This window comes from Protomyctophum bolini, assembly GCF_963924005.1.
Source record: "Protomyctophum bolini genome assembly, chromosome: 18".
Taxonomy (NCBI): Eukaryota; Metazoa; Chordata; class Actinopteri; order Myctophiformes; family Myctophidae; genus Protomyctophum; species Protomyctophum bolini.
The window spans coordinates 24066157-24082322 of record NC_137879.1 but is presented as its reverse complement, the minus strand read 5'-3'; the positions used below and the strand labels follow the sequence as shown (position 1 = coordinate 24082322).

The window sequence follows — 16166 nt, the reverse complement described above, 5'->3', positions numbered from 1 at the left end:
CCTAGAGGCCAGGTCAGAGGAAAATCCAGACCCTTTCAATTAAGGTTAACTTCACTTACTTGAAGCTAAAACAGGTAAAAGCAATATGGCAGAAACTGAAGAATGGCAGAATCACATCAGTCGTGATTTAAGATGACATGCTCGGTGCAGGACTCTACACTGACACAGTACTGTTCCTTTGACTTCACGTTGCCTGCAAATGACAATCTGCACAACCTTGCACATCTACAAGCAAGCAAGGCATCGCATGGATATGCATATCTGTTTGCGGATGTGTGCACGCTGTATCCCTGCACACTACCAGATCAAATTAAATGCAAGAAACACATGCAAGGCAATTAAACTGAATTTAAAAAATTGATGTTTGTCTATGTGCACCAGCGATTCAATTCAGAAAATTGCCGTAGCCTACATGGGACGTCCTAAGAATCCAGGGAAAACATTTTGTATGATGAGGGTCCAGTTATAGCACCACCATTGGGCAGATTGAAATTTCTGGTTTCCCGAGATTAGCTGCTCACAGACAGAGCGAAAACACAATCCCCGGCCCCAGGCATGATGGAGATGAAAAATGATGGTACTTGTGTGGCCTACTACTGGCAGTGTGCCGTGCACCAGTAATGTGGCACTGATCAGTCCAGCAATTTTCAAGATTAACTCCAGACCCTCAAATACAACCGTAAAACAATATGCAGTCAATCTAACCCATCAACAAATTACAGGCGTGCGTGGCCGTGATGTATTGTTGAGACAGTAGGTTACATTTACTATGAAAACCTGCATCTCCTCTGTCTGTTAGTTAGTCACCCCACGCCTCCATATATGGTCACGCCTCGTGACATCACATCTCTATATGAGGACACACCTTGTGACATCACGTCTCCATATATGATCACACCTCGTGACACGTCACGCCACCATATATGGCCATCTCCATATATGAAGATCACGAAACTGACCTCATATAACCCTGGATAACCATACATGGAGAAGACTGGATTATCACATTAGATCTCCATATTATGGAGTGGAGCTGACCCGTTCGTACATTCCATATGTTGATCAATCCCCACCCATCCTTCCTGTTCTAACATTCCATATGTTGATCTGACTTCATCAAACCCTGTAGACTCAAGACATGCTCCATATATGGCCAGTACAGAATTCATTCCATATGTTGATCTGACCCACCATGCCAAAGGGCCAGCACTCTGCTGTCACCCAGGCGGATGAGTGCACGCGACCTCGTCCTTTTAGGCGAGGTTGCTTCTCGTCCTCAGGGCGTCTTACTGGAATATAGTTATTATAGTACGCTGAATATAGCCTATTTTTGTAATAACATAGCAATAAGAATTACTTTCAAATTCAATTAATCAAGAGTACCAATACAGTGAAGAATGTTCCTACTTGCATGTGAAACAATAAAAGAAATTGAGCTACGCATTGTGTTTCATTTTACGACACTTTAAGATTTGTCAAGTAGCGGTCGTATTCTCGCATGCTCTCATTTCATGGCAGTGGCGTTAGACCTCCTGTCTGTAAATACTGGATCACCAGCTGCAAGTCTGAAACTACTCCACTATATTATTGCGCATCCCAGAGTAAAGACATCTCCATTATTTAGCCAAATAACATTTTCTAACAGATGTGGACCGACTGACATCCCTAGTTTGATGCCTTGCTCACAAGCCATCATGTAGGATCTGACATTTCCTGACGCGTTGTTGCCTCAGAAACCAAAGGCTGTGCTCTGCCTCTCTCTGTTCTCAAACAGAGAGGCCTAAATAAATAAATAAAATAACATTACAATACAATACTTCCAAAACACATCTCCAATTTGTAGTCATTTTCTGTATACGGTATGTGAAATCCAGACATCACATTAGTCAGTCTTACAGCTAGTCAGCTACCACCACCCGTGCCCTGCTAGATGCGATTACAGACGTCACATCTATTCTACACACACACACACACACACACAGGCATCCTGGCTGGAACAGAGTGGCCCTGCAGCATGAGCATGGCAACAGATGTTGGCTGACCACCAATCCTCTGGGTTACGGGAAACCATGTCTACGGTATAGGCCAGTGTGAGAAGATTACTGGAACGCAATACATCGCCAGGTAAATGTGCAGCCCCAAATAGGTGTTTTCCACAATGGCCGACTTGAATAATTGAAGTGCTGCTACGTGAAGACGACATTAAATTGTCTTCCTTGTTGCCTGCTGAGCCCTGTAAGCCGTTAATTGGTGACTGAGACAGAAACGTCAGCTGTTGAAGATGAGATATTATGGTCATCTACACACCCTGCCTTTCTGAAAGAAGGCCTTGTTCACAAGGATATCAAATCCCATCTCTGTGTTGGTAACCAACAACCAGTTCCCAATGGTTTACAATTGTGGGACTGACTAAAATAAAAGCACAACAGGCTTTGAATTCTGTTTAAGATTGAGACAGTACTAACAGTAGCAATATATATAATAAATGTTTTACAGCACTTTTATCGAAACATCAGCAATGTCCATTATGCCTTTCAGTAAGTTTGTTTAAGTTTGCCACACAGAACTACATGCATTTCTTGTTTCACTTTCCTCTGTGTGGGGATTTCCCATGCCAGGTGTTGTGTAAATACATTTTCCTGATTTAGACAATGCTGTCGAAATGTTGGGTTTTATACTTCATACATGCAGGTTTACATACATCTGAACAAAAACTGAGGAATGGGATACTGCACCACCAAAGTAAATTAGTAATTAACTTAGAAAATAATTTCATTTCAAATCTGATCTCCATTGTAAAGGCCGGCATTCAAATCTGCAATATCCATGCTGGTTTTACCACCTCCCCAGCGCCACTGCATGGGAAGCAACAATGAGTCATGCTCCCTCCACCCTGCAACTTTTAGAAAAACATAGCTGCGTGCAAACTGACATACAAGCACTTCATAACATTGCTCAACACGACACCTGTGGAAGTTATTTCCTGCACAAGAGGCAGCAGCTCAAATATGAGCGTAGCCGTAGTGCAATATAAAATAATGCTATGTTTGACAGGATTCCGTCTCCTAGTCCGAACAATGCGCAGAAAGCCACTTTCAGGTGGACTAAATGGACATGACACCAATTCACTCTCACTATGTATGACTAAATACATTCTTCCAGCAGAGAGCCGTTTCCTAGATGAACATATTCCAGTACACCCACCTCAACGTCTCTTTTAGGAAATACAAACCAACTGGAAAAATAATGCTATGAAGTTCAAGATAAGGGAATTTTGTACCAAAAAGATTACCTAGTATGAACTTTAATCTACACAATGTTGCTACAGGCACTCTCTCCCTTACAAGTTATGACTTCCTTTGGGAGTAAACAAATGGATTGGTTTGGTACTGGTAGAACACTTGTAGTCATGACGGTGGTGCACACTTTGTGCATCTGTCTAGCAGTATGACAAAAGGGCATGACAGCACTATCACAACAGTGATAAGGTTCTGGGTTCAAATCCCATGGGGACTGCGTAGTTTTTCTAATGCGACATGTGTTCTTCTAATGTGCACATTGGTTATCTCACACTAAAGCATGTTAGATACACAACATGCTCCTTCCTGCCCTACCAAAAGGCACTGGCAATAGTGCTGGAGCTGTTCTCTAGCCACCTGTGACTGCCCACTGACTGCTCCAAATGTTTAGAGTGGGTTAAATGCAGATAACACTGTACTAGCAACAAACGTAATGTTTTAGTTTACTGTTTTGTACAGAGGCTGCACCCTGCATAAACCAATTTGTCAACTTTACTTTAGTGAAGGGAATCTACCACAGCTTCCTACCCTCATACAGTTGGGGATTATACTGATTTGTTATCGACTGCACTTCATTATGACTTTTGACATAAAGAAAGTTGGAGACGTTCCTAAAGATTTGCAGGCTGCCCATACGTGGCTCAGTAGGGAGGCAGATGAGTTCAGCCAAACCTTTCCAGCTTGGCCAACAATGGTAACCCATGGTAACATAAACCCACTTGAGCAGACCAGCAAAGCATGCAATGGTGATCTTGAGTAGGGGTGCTTCATATAGAGCGTCGCAGTCCCGCCCCCTTTCATGACGACACCAGGCCCAGGAAATAAATCCCAATGCATTTCAAAACATATTTATTTAAAGACCTTTTAAGCGTATCCAACTCTTGTCGTGACAACACACACAATATTTTGGACCAAACAAATCATTACAAAGAAGAAAAACAACAAAGTGTTTTTCTACTTTCTAATTATTTGTTTTGCCCAAAAAATTGTGTTTGTTGTCATGATTTGTCACGACAAGAGTTGGCTTTGTCCACGGCGTAAACGTCTTTAAATACTTTCTGAAAAGTCTATGAGGAAAATGAACGGGGATTTATTTTCCAATCTCTCGAGGGGGGCACGACTGCGACGCTCTATATGCAATCAATATAATAATTTTGAATATGGAGTAACAATTATTGTGCAACTGTACATTTAGTGTTAAGAATTAATTTGTTCTTAAACGATTGTAATAAATCCTACAGATCAGAAGAAATGAAATTTAGGATTATATATATATATATATGCATGTGTAGAATATACCCTCTCACCTACTCACTGTCCAATTGAATCTTAACTCCCACTCTCTCCCTCCCATCAGCATGTGGCCCATTTTAAACATTTTCAAATTAACGCTGTGAATTTGTTATAGGGCCGAGTAACGTTTCAAACATATTATGCCTAATTGTTTCATATTAAATAGTTCTATTGCCTATTGATTCTTTTTCCACTTTTCAGAAGAATACAATACAGAAAGTATCTCTCATTACTGATCGTTTCATTTCAATAGTCATGCATATAGAACTTTGATTAAAAGTTAACGAATCCAATCCAATCAAATTGATTGAAATTGAAGTACTGAAGGAAGTGAAGACAAAGATTCATACCCTTAGTTTCCTACACAGACAACCTGTATTCTCCCAACAAATACATGTGATTTCTTTTTTCCCCCTCAAATAGGATGCAATTATAAATCTGGCATCAAAGCCAGGATTATAATTTGCTGATCGAAAACAGCCAGTTTCTCTGCCTTTGGGTCATGTGCTGCACAACCAATACAGACCTGTTTAGTAACAAAGATATTTAGGTCAAAGGTCCAAAGACAACAGGATAGGGCTGTTGAAAAAAATAAAAAGAATCTATGTTCTTAACTGCTTTTGTTAATAATCAACCTAGTCTTACACAGGTCAGTAAGTCCATTAATGCTGCTGACCCAACTAGATGTCTATTTTCGCTTTCCAGTGCCTTAATGGTAGAACTGCCAGTGCTCTGATTCGAACTTCCCATGGAATACATTTGCAAGCCCCTGCTGAGGTAAAACCCAAAAGCTCACCAGGCAGCACATGAAAACACGAAACCCACACCTTCTGCATTACCTGACACCCAACCAACGGTTCTTCCTGGTTTCAGGCCATATCAAAACATTCTGCTGCTTTGGGGGTGCTCACTTTGCTCTGCATATAAACAATGTTTAGTTTCAGCTTTGGACCGCTTAATTTGAATCCATTGGGGTCTGTGCATGCTTCCCTGTGTGGTGCCATCCACATCACTACTTTGTTTCTGCCCTCAGGAAAGAGTGGTATCTCTGCCCCTCCCTGGAATTTGACCCAGGCACCTGCACCACAGATGCAGAGATGAGGCCGTTCTAATTGTCATTAGCACTTTCCAAGTAACAGATTGCAGCGACTGGAATGGGAAGGACTTTTATTTCTGACAGCTTCGGGGTGGGGCTTCGTACAGCAAAGAATAAGACACTTAATTATCAGCTAGATAATTAGCGGGAAATACCTACACCCCACATCTACAGTAGGCCGGCTTTGCTGCCGTTGTCTGGGAATTAGTGGGAAACATTTAGGGCAGAGCTTGAGAGTGGATGGGTGTAAGCTCCAAAGAGATGCACATATCACAATTAGTACCTTACTTAAAATACAATAACTGCATACAAAACTAAAGACATTTTGCAGATGCCTCCCTGAATTTGAGTAGCTCATCTTGCGCTTGCTGTAATCTCATCAAAATCATCAAGTATCGATTTGGATGGACTTCAGGGAAGATTCATTGCAGGTCTCTGTGATACTTACATTTTAACGTGTCTCTGCTCGATATCCACTCTGGCAAGTTCCTCCTCCTCCAAGTCAGAATCACCCCCTGAACTGCTTTCTGTCACATCTGAGTCAAAAGCACTCTCAGCCGAGTGCAAGTTTGCTGTCCCGCTCAGGTAAAGCCTTTCCAGCTCCGAAGGCATAGCGCCGCTTTTTAGGAAGCGACCTAAGCTGTATCTGCTGCCCGAAGACGAGTGGCGGCCGGCCCTCCACGTGGCTGTGGGGGTCACCACCTCCGACTTGCGGTTACTGGCCAACAGTCGACTAAGAGCCGAGTCTAAGAAGCCACCCAGCTGTTGCTGTACATGGCGCTCCACTTGCTTGGCCTGCACCACCTGGAGACGCTTACGAAGCCGCCGCAGGCGGTTTTCGATCTCACCTTGACGGTTGCTGTTGAGTATGGTGCGCTCCCTCACCTGGGCATCAAGACTGTCCAATGAGAAAGAAGAGGAAGAAGGCAGCGCTGCAGGTGAACAAGCTGGGGAACCTTGCTGGCTGCTTCCTGGTCTACCCCCGTCTGACCACTGTAGCTGATTGTTGGGCGTGTTTGAACTTGCCTCTTCTAAGTTTATCTGGTCATTAGGCTGAGAGTTACCATGGGCAAAGGGAGAAGGTGCGGCAGACTGGACCGGTGGTGGTTCAAGGTTATTTCCATCTGTGTTTCGAGAGACCCCTGAGGAATGCTTTTGCTTAAGGGCTCCTTTCACTGGGTCATGCCCAGTTATGGTGTCCGTCAAGATCTCAGAAGCCATAGGTTGGCTCTGGAGCTGGGTGTCCGTGGTGGTCGCAGAGGGCTTGCCGCCATTCACTGCCATGACGCAGCCAGAGCCAGGCATGGCAGCCAGCTTTTTCGCCAGTCCATTGACAGGCGCCATGGGCTGGCCGCTGCCGTTGGTGTTGCCACTCATGAGGCTCTTGAGCTTTCCACCAGAGAGTTCAATTGTCTGCCTTTTCCTCAGCAGGAAGTCTCCTCCGCCGTTGAGCAGGGAGCTAGGCAGGATGCCGTGGCTCTTCAGCACAGACTGTTTGATGAGGACGCCTTGCAGTTTGATCGACTCTTTACTTGAAGAGACAGACGTCACATCAGAGCATAGGTAAGAAGCCACCAATGGCTGAAGCTTGCCCAGGGCCGATGTCTGGGATGGGGAGCCGGTTTGTGGCTGTTGCTGCTGGGGCTCCGTCTCCTGGTCAGCACTGCAGAAGTCGAGGGGACACTCTTGGGAGGAGGCCTTGCGCTTAGTGGGGCCACTGGTGTGGATGAGGATGTTACTGGCGTTTCCGTTGTTCTCTGCACTGCCTGGGGAGAGACTGGAGGACGGGGCAGCCAGTTTGAAGCGGATGTGGTGAGCTTCGGCTGGGGCGTCTGTGAGAGCGGGCGCCATCGCAGCCATGCAGTGCAGAGGGACGGGCACCGCGGCCTGCTCCACACCACCCGCTTACTGCCCCGCCAGAGGACAGCCTGGAGAAGAGAGGAAAGGGGGAAACAAGAGATGAAAAGTCAAATAAGCAGGTGAGGTGAAATGACACAAAAGGAACAGTGTCTAATTTAGACAATAATTACCATTAATTAATAATTCAAGATAGTTCCAAGACTTAAATGAAAAGTAAAAGAGAATGCTTGCAAACTGTGGGCTCCAGATTTATTTTTGATTGCACTAGAGTGGTGCTGTGATGTTGCAGGCTCTCACCCTTCCTCAGGCTGCCCACTTTTGGGTGTGGGTGTCTCTCTTCCCTTTATAGTTCAAGATTTCAAACCAGAAGAACGCAACTAAATTTGGAAATAAGGTGTATGGTTTATAGGGGTGCTCAGATTAGGTTTTTTGGGACCGATCCCGATTATTTTCCTCACGATCGACTGATACCGATAACCCCACGTCAAAACTGTGTGTGCGGGGGGGGGGGGGGATGTTTAGGCCTGTCACAAAGATGCAAAGTGATATTATACTATATATCTGATCGACCTTTATGCCACGGTTCCTCCAGATCGGGTAAATTTCCAATTGAGTCATTGGAGTGATCGGAGCACCTCTAAGAAAACTTAGTTCTCCACTAGCATAAAATATAGTGGAGAATCGAGAGAAAAAAAACAATAGGCATGCACCTCTAAATTACATGCAAAAAAACATGCAATTGGAATCCCAGGGCGAGTTCTTTAAGCATATACAGTTGGTGGAAAATTACAAACTCTGGTCAAGAGGTAAAGGGCCATTATATTTTATACAATCTAGAAACAAGGAAAATACACTACTGCCACTCTTGAAGCTTTACGTGGATAATAATAGTGCATTACAATTACAAAACGTAAGTGATTGTCTCTGACAATCCATTTCTAATCTAGTTCAAAACCTCTATCTAATGAACTGGTGACTCACTGACATTTTGTTGACCTGCTGTTGCTAAAACTGATATTGCAAGAGGACCAGGCAAAACACTGCAGGAGAATGGGGGGCACATCTGTGGCAACCAATTTCAATTGCACCTACAAAAGTGCTAACTTAACAATTCCAGACAGGACGTAAACATTTTATTGAATGACTTGCGCCACATCTGTATTTTGGTCTGTGGGTACGCTTTCCCAAGACTACTTTATTTTTCCCCCTCCCCTTTTTTATACATAAAAGGGAATTAATGAGGTGCAATGACCTTGGGGGTGGGGTTCTGAAGCTAGAGACAGGATGTCAGTAAGCACAGCAGTGTAGCTAAATCCCAGGCCAATAAATGATTTTGCTGCATGTGTGTAGTCACCTTCACCTGTGTGAAGTTGCCCACTGCCATTCACCAAAAAAGTGGCTCATATAGTCTAATGAGCTGTTTAATTTGGGACTAGTTGAGGGCAGAAACAGGCAAAGCTCATGCAAATTATTCAAACCCTACTGGCCTACATGTGCCCTGGTAAGTCAGGGTTTCACATAAGGGCGTGTAAGTAGGTGGATTTAGGCCTCAGCATTAGTCCAAAGCACATGATGTCACCCTACCTCGCTTCCTGTCATTTTCACATGAAAAACTCAAAGCTTGGTTAATCTTCTAAAATGTTGAAATTGTCTAACATAGGACAGAAAAAATGTGTTTTGCAAATATTATTTACAATAATAGTGCCATGGAAGAACTGTGTGTGTGTGTGTGTGTGTGTGTGTGTGTGAGAGAGATCCAAATGTTGACTGCTTATAACAAAATACTACATAAAAAGCAGGCTATATGACCGTATGGTCTTGTCAGGCCAGATGAATGGGGGGGCTTCAGTATTCCACCGCAGTTTCCAGTCAGCACACACTACGCCATGTTGGTATTTCAGAAGATTATGCAATGCAATTCATCCAACTAAAACCGCCCATTCCGCACCAACAAATGCACCCAATTTATCCACAAATACTGCCGTAATTAGTGCGATCGTCGCTTAGACCGTGATTGCCTTTGAATTGACTATCTTCCGGTAAACCATCCTGTCACAACATCCGTTTCACCTACAGATTAAATCTTAATGACTAGAGGCGTGGGACCGTCTACCCCCCCCCCCCCCCCAATGTATATGAAAACTGGTGCCTCTGTAAATGTCTTCCAGTCACGCGTGGCTCAGAGGCTCCGCAACATTTTGACGAGCTTGTAAGTCCGATAGCTGTCGCCGAATATCATCCAGAATTCACCGTGATCTTGCGTTACCAAGACCAGCCATTGAATGGAGGGGTATAAACTATAAAGCAGAATATACGCACGCGAGCGATCAGATGGGGATATCCAGCTAAACCATGTCACTCAATACACTGCGTGCAAATTAATGCGCCTGGTTTCTGGCTAGGGTTATAGCCCAGCAGAGCTGCTGATGCAAGAAACAGCCTGCTAACGTAGCAGGCTAGCATGCAGGACTAGTAAGCCAATTGCAGTATAATGTTACCTACTCACATCACATAACCATATAGTAGCCTACGTGAAGACCATAGAACTCGGTGTTTTTCTCTGCGTCGCAAAGGCGTAACGTTATTGTAGCCCCTTTAGTCTCGGTAGCCATACTAAATGTAATTACTCTGATCGCCTGCCAAATCCTACACTGGTTTGCAAATGTTAACGATTAACACAGTGGCGAGAGATGATTACTTGAGGAATAACGTTACTGAAAACATAACGTTGAAAGCTTGAGAACTGGCGAAATAGGCAACCAAGAATCCCAGTGGATCACAACTTATTTACGTCAAATCAACGCATTAAAGCAGCAGATCGGATGGTCGCTGCAGGGTGAGATCTTCAGATAAGTCATTACGCAGTTCTGTGATGATGTGGATTCAGTATCGTCCTTGTCACATAATGCTCATGTTAATGAAGATAATGTCACACAAGTAAGTTGGGAGTAGACCTGCCTGTTCAGGCTCGCTAACTGGCTAGACTAGAGGCTTAAATTATGACCAATGTCGCCCGACAAAAGTGACGTATTTTCAGCAAAAATGACGTTATTTTCCCCTGGTTAAAGTGTCGACGTGAGACGAGACAGTACTTTTCCCAGTTGAAAATAGCGTCATTATTGCCTGAGCCACACGCTCGCGCGACAAGTATACATTAGCCCTAACAAAGAAAAAGGAGGAACCTACCACGTGACGAGGTTGCACTATCCGAGGGAATTTCGGCCAACAAATCCCCCAGTTTAGACGAAAATAATAAACCGTGTTTATCACAAAGCACTCCACTTGGTAAGATAACTATGCCATCGATCAGTCCAAAAACAAACCAACCGGGTTAGCTGGAGAGCCCGGGTTCCAGAGCCGCCTCGGATCCGTTCCGGAATCAGGCAAATGGGCGAATCAACCCAACTACACCTTGCTGCTGCTCGCCCTGCTAGCGCGCTAGGCTAGTCCGCCTCGCCGCCTACACAGAATGTTACACAAGGCCGGATAATGCCCCGTTCCGTTCCAAATATCTTCAAATCTATGTGTTCACACGATAATCCCGTGTCAAAACGTCCGATTCTTGTTGCGTTAAGGTGGTCCGAACGCCGCGTTACAGCGAGCCTTTTCCCCCAGTTTCAGGGAGAGACGCTCAGAAAATGGCGGCTAGCTCCTCTCCCTCGGATTTGAGTCTGACAAACAGAAGTGCTGTGTGTGTGTAGTGTGTGCGCGTGTGGTGTGTCTCTGTGTGAGTGTGTGCGTGTTGCTCGCGGGTAGGCGGGAGACATTTCTCATACTCGCCACTAGAAGGGCAAGATAAGAAACGACATGAAAAGCTCTCCGGCAGATACACCACAGGAGGGCATTGTCTTTCAATGTATATTCTGCACTATGTTATGATGAGATTAGACATAATAGACAAAGTAGTGGACAAAGGACAATAGGCCCAAATAAAGTAACGTGGGCAGTGCTTAAATAGCGAGTATACTGTGAACAAGAGTTTAAAAGTCACTTTTCTATTTCCCTCTTTTACAAAAAACACTTTTTTATAACTGATCTTATTACTTAATAACTTATGCATCTCATTATATACAGCATTAGACAAGCTGTAGAATGAAAAGCAAATGTAACTATTTAATTAATTGTGTCAACAGTAACATTTTGCACAGTTCCTATTGGGAATATAACAGACAACCCCAAGGGGAAAGGGAGGAGTGTATGACTGCAGTTCAATGGAATTGTACACAGGAACTGGAGTGGCCACTATTACCACAGCTATATGCTATACAACCAATGGCCACTTGAAGGAGCTTTTTCACAACCAAGAACAAAAGACCTAATGTTGCCATTTCCCTCTAGGAAATTAAAATGTACTCACATTAGGGGGAAAAATCTCTCTTATAATTCAAGTCAAAGCTAAAATGTTAGACATTGCACATGACTTGTTTACTTGAGAAAGTTTGGCCTTGGGCCTACAATAATGTTACTATGTAAAGTTCCTTACTGACTGCTGTGTTTTTGGTTTTGTTTGCAAGGACCTTAAGTCAAAAGTCTCTCATGTGTAATGTAATGCATGCAGTTGAACAATTTTAGGAGAAAAACAAATGCAGATACTGGAGTATAACTCTGTACAACATTTTTGTAAATCATACAAGTCTCCAAAAGATGCAGTAACATCCATCTAATGTGTTATCAACTATTAGGCTTAAGCTAGGATTGCTTAAAAATATGTGATTGAAGGACTGAGTTTTGTGCAGCTGCAATAACCAGGGAGTGACACTTGAAATGTGCAGTTTATAACTACTACATTCTGTCAATGTATAGAATGACAGTTAGAGTGACAGTTACCGTTTACACTGCATCTTTGGCATGTCATGTATCTGTCACCACAAATTGTGAAATTAGAATAGGCTCAGTATCCCTGACCAGCAGGTGTTTGCCAGTGACAAATTACAATGACAAAGTGCACCAATATTCAGGGTTTGCACATAGTTTCCACATTCTGTAGGTCCTCACATGAAAATGTATGTCTGTATGTCTGCCTCAATGTGAATAATTATGGTTTTATGTAATTATAATCATTGTATCATGGCAAAACATAGCTCTTTAATTGATTCAATGTATCAATCATATCAATGTATGATTTGATGCTGGTCTATGCAGCAGTCACATCTAGAGTTTGGGTCGATACGCAGCCCTCACACCGATGTTATGGTGATCTGATGTCTGAGTCATAATGTCGAGGTAGTTAGCCGCAACTTGCAACACTACATTTAACATATTAATAAGTTGAATCTAGAGTTGAAACACCAACCATTGGCAGCTCATACATCCAAACAGAAAAATCCTATCTGATTGTATTAAACATTAAACTTGCAGCTGTACAGAAAGCTTGAATTATCCTCTATCTGCAAAGTGTTTGTTTCATAAAAACATGTTATGAGCTACTTTCTGTCAATAAATTATGTGCAGATGATAATTTGAGTTTGGAAGTGCTTGTTTTCAACAACACAACATCCTCCTGCATTATGTGCAATTTCTAAAGGTGGTACCAGGTACCGAACAATGGCATGGGTGATTTCCAACGAGCACTTCCAATCTCTTTTATCGACAGAAAGAAAGTAAGTAGCTCATAGCGGTCTGCGGTGGATTTTATAAAACAAACCGTACAGCTGCAATGTTGGCGTGTTTAATGTTGTTTAATACAATGAGATAGGACATTTTGGCAACTCTAGATTCAACATTAAAAAAATAAAAAATAAAGTGTTGCAAGTTGCGTCTAGGTCATAGTAACCGTTATACCCATCAGTCTGTGTCCCTTTTGTGCCCATATAGTTAAATCTCTGTAGCTGTCTGTCTAACTGTGTCCCCTAATTATACCCATATCTGGAGAGTGGAGATCATTGATGTCATTGCCCATATATGGGCCTATTGGTTGGATTAGTGGTTTTGGACAAAGGGATATCCATATATGGACATATGGATCAGATTGGCAGTTCTGGACAACCGGATCTCCATACAGTATAATGTCTATATATGGGGATTTCACATTTGTTTATAGTTATGTCTGAGTCATAGTGACATGACTATACGTAGGCGTGTCAGGTTTGTTTATGCCATTGACAACGTTTATGATTATGTCTGAGTCAATGACGTCAGAGTTCTGTCGATTATTACTTGCATGTATGCATGCATGTATGTCAGGGTATATGTCGGTGTGATGGTGTCTTCTCTTGTTTAAGATTATTACGTCACCATCAACAGTTAATAAGGGACTTATTATTAACTCTTATTACGGACTTATTCTTGGTGCTACTTCATGGTCCTAAGGTACGTTTCAAGATTGGATAAGACGGGTCTAAAGGATTTAGAACAGCAGTTGCATTAGACATTAGTTAGTAGCTCTATATATATATATATATACACATACCGGTATATATATATATATATATATATATATATATATATATATATGTGGTTATAGCAGTGACTGAGACAGCGTGAGCACACGTTGTGGCCCACATAAAGTGACCTTTTGACCAATGTGGCCCTCACCCCAAGTTGAGTTCGACAGGCCTGCTCTAGGACCTCATGTATGGCCTACTTGTGCGCAAGGCACAAGTTGGCATCTCGAGAGAGAGAGAGAGAGTGCATTTCTAGTTAATCCTATGTTGGGCTGGTAATTAAAAAGGTGAACATTTTCATCCCAAATTCCCAAACTCAAAAATAGAGCTATATATCTACAAGCTCACAACACGTCATGAGTTTGTAGATCAGTTATTTACTATTTTTGCATGACACCATTGTGTGACGAAAATGGGACATAAGTGGTTAACCGATTTGTTGAAAGAAATTGGAATAGAATAAAATAACCGCATAGAAAATAAATAGTTGCAGCCCTAAACAGCAGGTTTGTTATTAAGCAGGTCTTACATGTCAAATTGCAGTTATTGACAGCTATGCTAATCCACTACTACACTGGCATGAATAACTGGCACAAAATCAAAATACATGGGGCGCCCGATGGCCTAGTGGTCCAGGCGCATGCCACATATAGGCTCTGGCCTGACAGCGTGTTGCGTGTCCCGTTCATGACGACCTTTGCTGCATGTCTCTCCCTGTCTCTTCCTCCCTCTTTCCTGTAACTATCAATAAAAGGCACAAAAGCAAAAAAACAAAAACAAAAAAACAAACGGCATAATAATTTAAACAAATACCTTGAACTCCATTTCAGAGAATCTCCTTGCAAATATCTCTGCAGCCATAACTGGTATTTCCACATGAGTAAATGGCATAACACCTAAAAGAAAAAGGAAAGATTCATTAAATAAATTGACATGTTATTATTCCGGCACCATGCTAGATTAATTAAAGTAATTGAGTGACTGAATACAATGTCACTGAATGTCTTTTTAGAAAAAAGTATTTAAAAATTAGAAGCCAATACAAAACCATGTTTTTAAATAGAAATTGGAATAGAATCATGAATGATGACAAATATACTTAGCAGTCCATGTTACAAAGGCTTAACAGATTTTATGCCCCCTTATAGGGTCATTCTTGTAAATTATTACATAAAACGACTGAAAATGAAATGGTCTAGCCAGCAGAGTTTGTTTTGAGCTAATGTAATGGCAGCAGCCAGCAGTAGTATAAGACAAGAAGAAATTGCTTACGAACGCAAGCAACATCATGCACTTAAGTTGAGAAAAATAAATAAACAAGCTTTAAAACCAAAAAAGTATATAACACCCTTTTCAACCTGAATAAAATGTCAATGAGTTAATTTCCCATGTAATTCAATTAATAGTAACGTTACTTTCTCCATAAGCTAGCTGGGCTGGCTACATTGGCTAACGCTGGCCATACGGAGATCATATGGTATAAATTTTGTCTTAAAAGCAAACGTTTTCTGTCCATGCATTTCATATAATTAATTAACTTGAATGTAATTTTGCATTCCTAACGCAGTGAGTAAAACTAGCAGTTCTCGCAAAAGTAAGTGAGCTCAGTTCAAGCCCTCTACACAGTTAAAATGTGCTTTGAGATTTGTTATGGTCATTGGCCAGGGAAAAAGTAAACCCTATGCAATCCAGGCACAGCTAGCCAGCATGCTAACGCTTGTTAGCTTCCCAATCCCATACTGACTTACGATGAATAGTGTGCCGTTATGTTTGTCAGAAAAATGTGCAAAAAATCTAAACGCGTTAAAGCTGTCCTCATACGACTCAATTAAACGAGTTTCTTTTTTTCTGTCACTGGAAACATTCAATAATTTTTGCAAGATTAATAAGACAAAATCTTACTTACCTGCTTGTCCTGTTACTAACCGTTGACGACTTGATAACAACCCGCCCTCTGCTCGGCGATTGGTCCAGGTTTTGAATCGGCGCTTTTTACTGGCTGTCACCGCTGTCAACCAATGCAAATACCCCGTACAGCGGAAATGTCTACCCGAAGTTCAAGAAACTTCATTATACCAAAATATTTTCCTTCTGAAATATCGAATTGCTTGTTTCCCAATAACACCATTAGTTGTATATTAGTGCATTGGCTGTATTCTCAAATGTATGTGGTCAACTCATAACGCTCGCTATCTATTCATAATCCAGTTCGGCCTATAGCTATATCTATAAAAT

General features: G+C 42.3%; 1 protein-coding gene across 4 annotated transcripts in view; it reads right to left on the bottom strand.

Annotated features, from left to right (window-relative positions):
* Positions 1–15846, bottom strand: part of LOC308333239 (KAT8 regulatory NSL complex subunit 1-like) — a 46031-nt gene extending 30185 nt beyond the window's left edge. For 2 of the 4 annotated variants that reach the window (XM_080789483.1, XM_080789486.1), the window contains exons 1-2: positions 10735–11211; positions 6137–7616 (exon numbers count right to left, since the gene is read on the bottom strand). In XM_080789483.1, the coding sequence (XP_080645609.1) occupies positions 6137–7548 (1412 nt within the window). In that variant the 5' untranslated portion in view covers positions 7549–7616; positions 10735–11211. Of the gene's footprint in view, positions 1–6136; positions 7617–10734; positions 11212–14744 lie in introns of those variants that run through there. The other 2 variants (XM_080789484.1, XM_080789485.1) reach the window with 2 other exon arrangements.
* Positions 15847–16166: the final 320 nt, after the last annotated feature.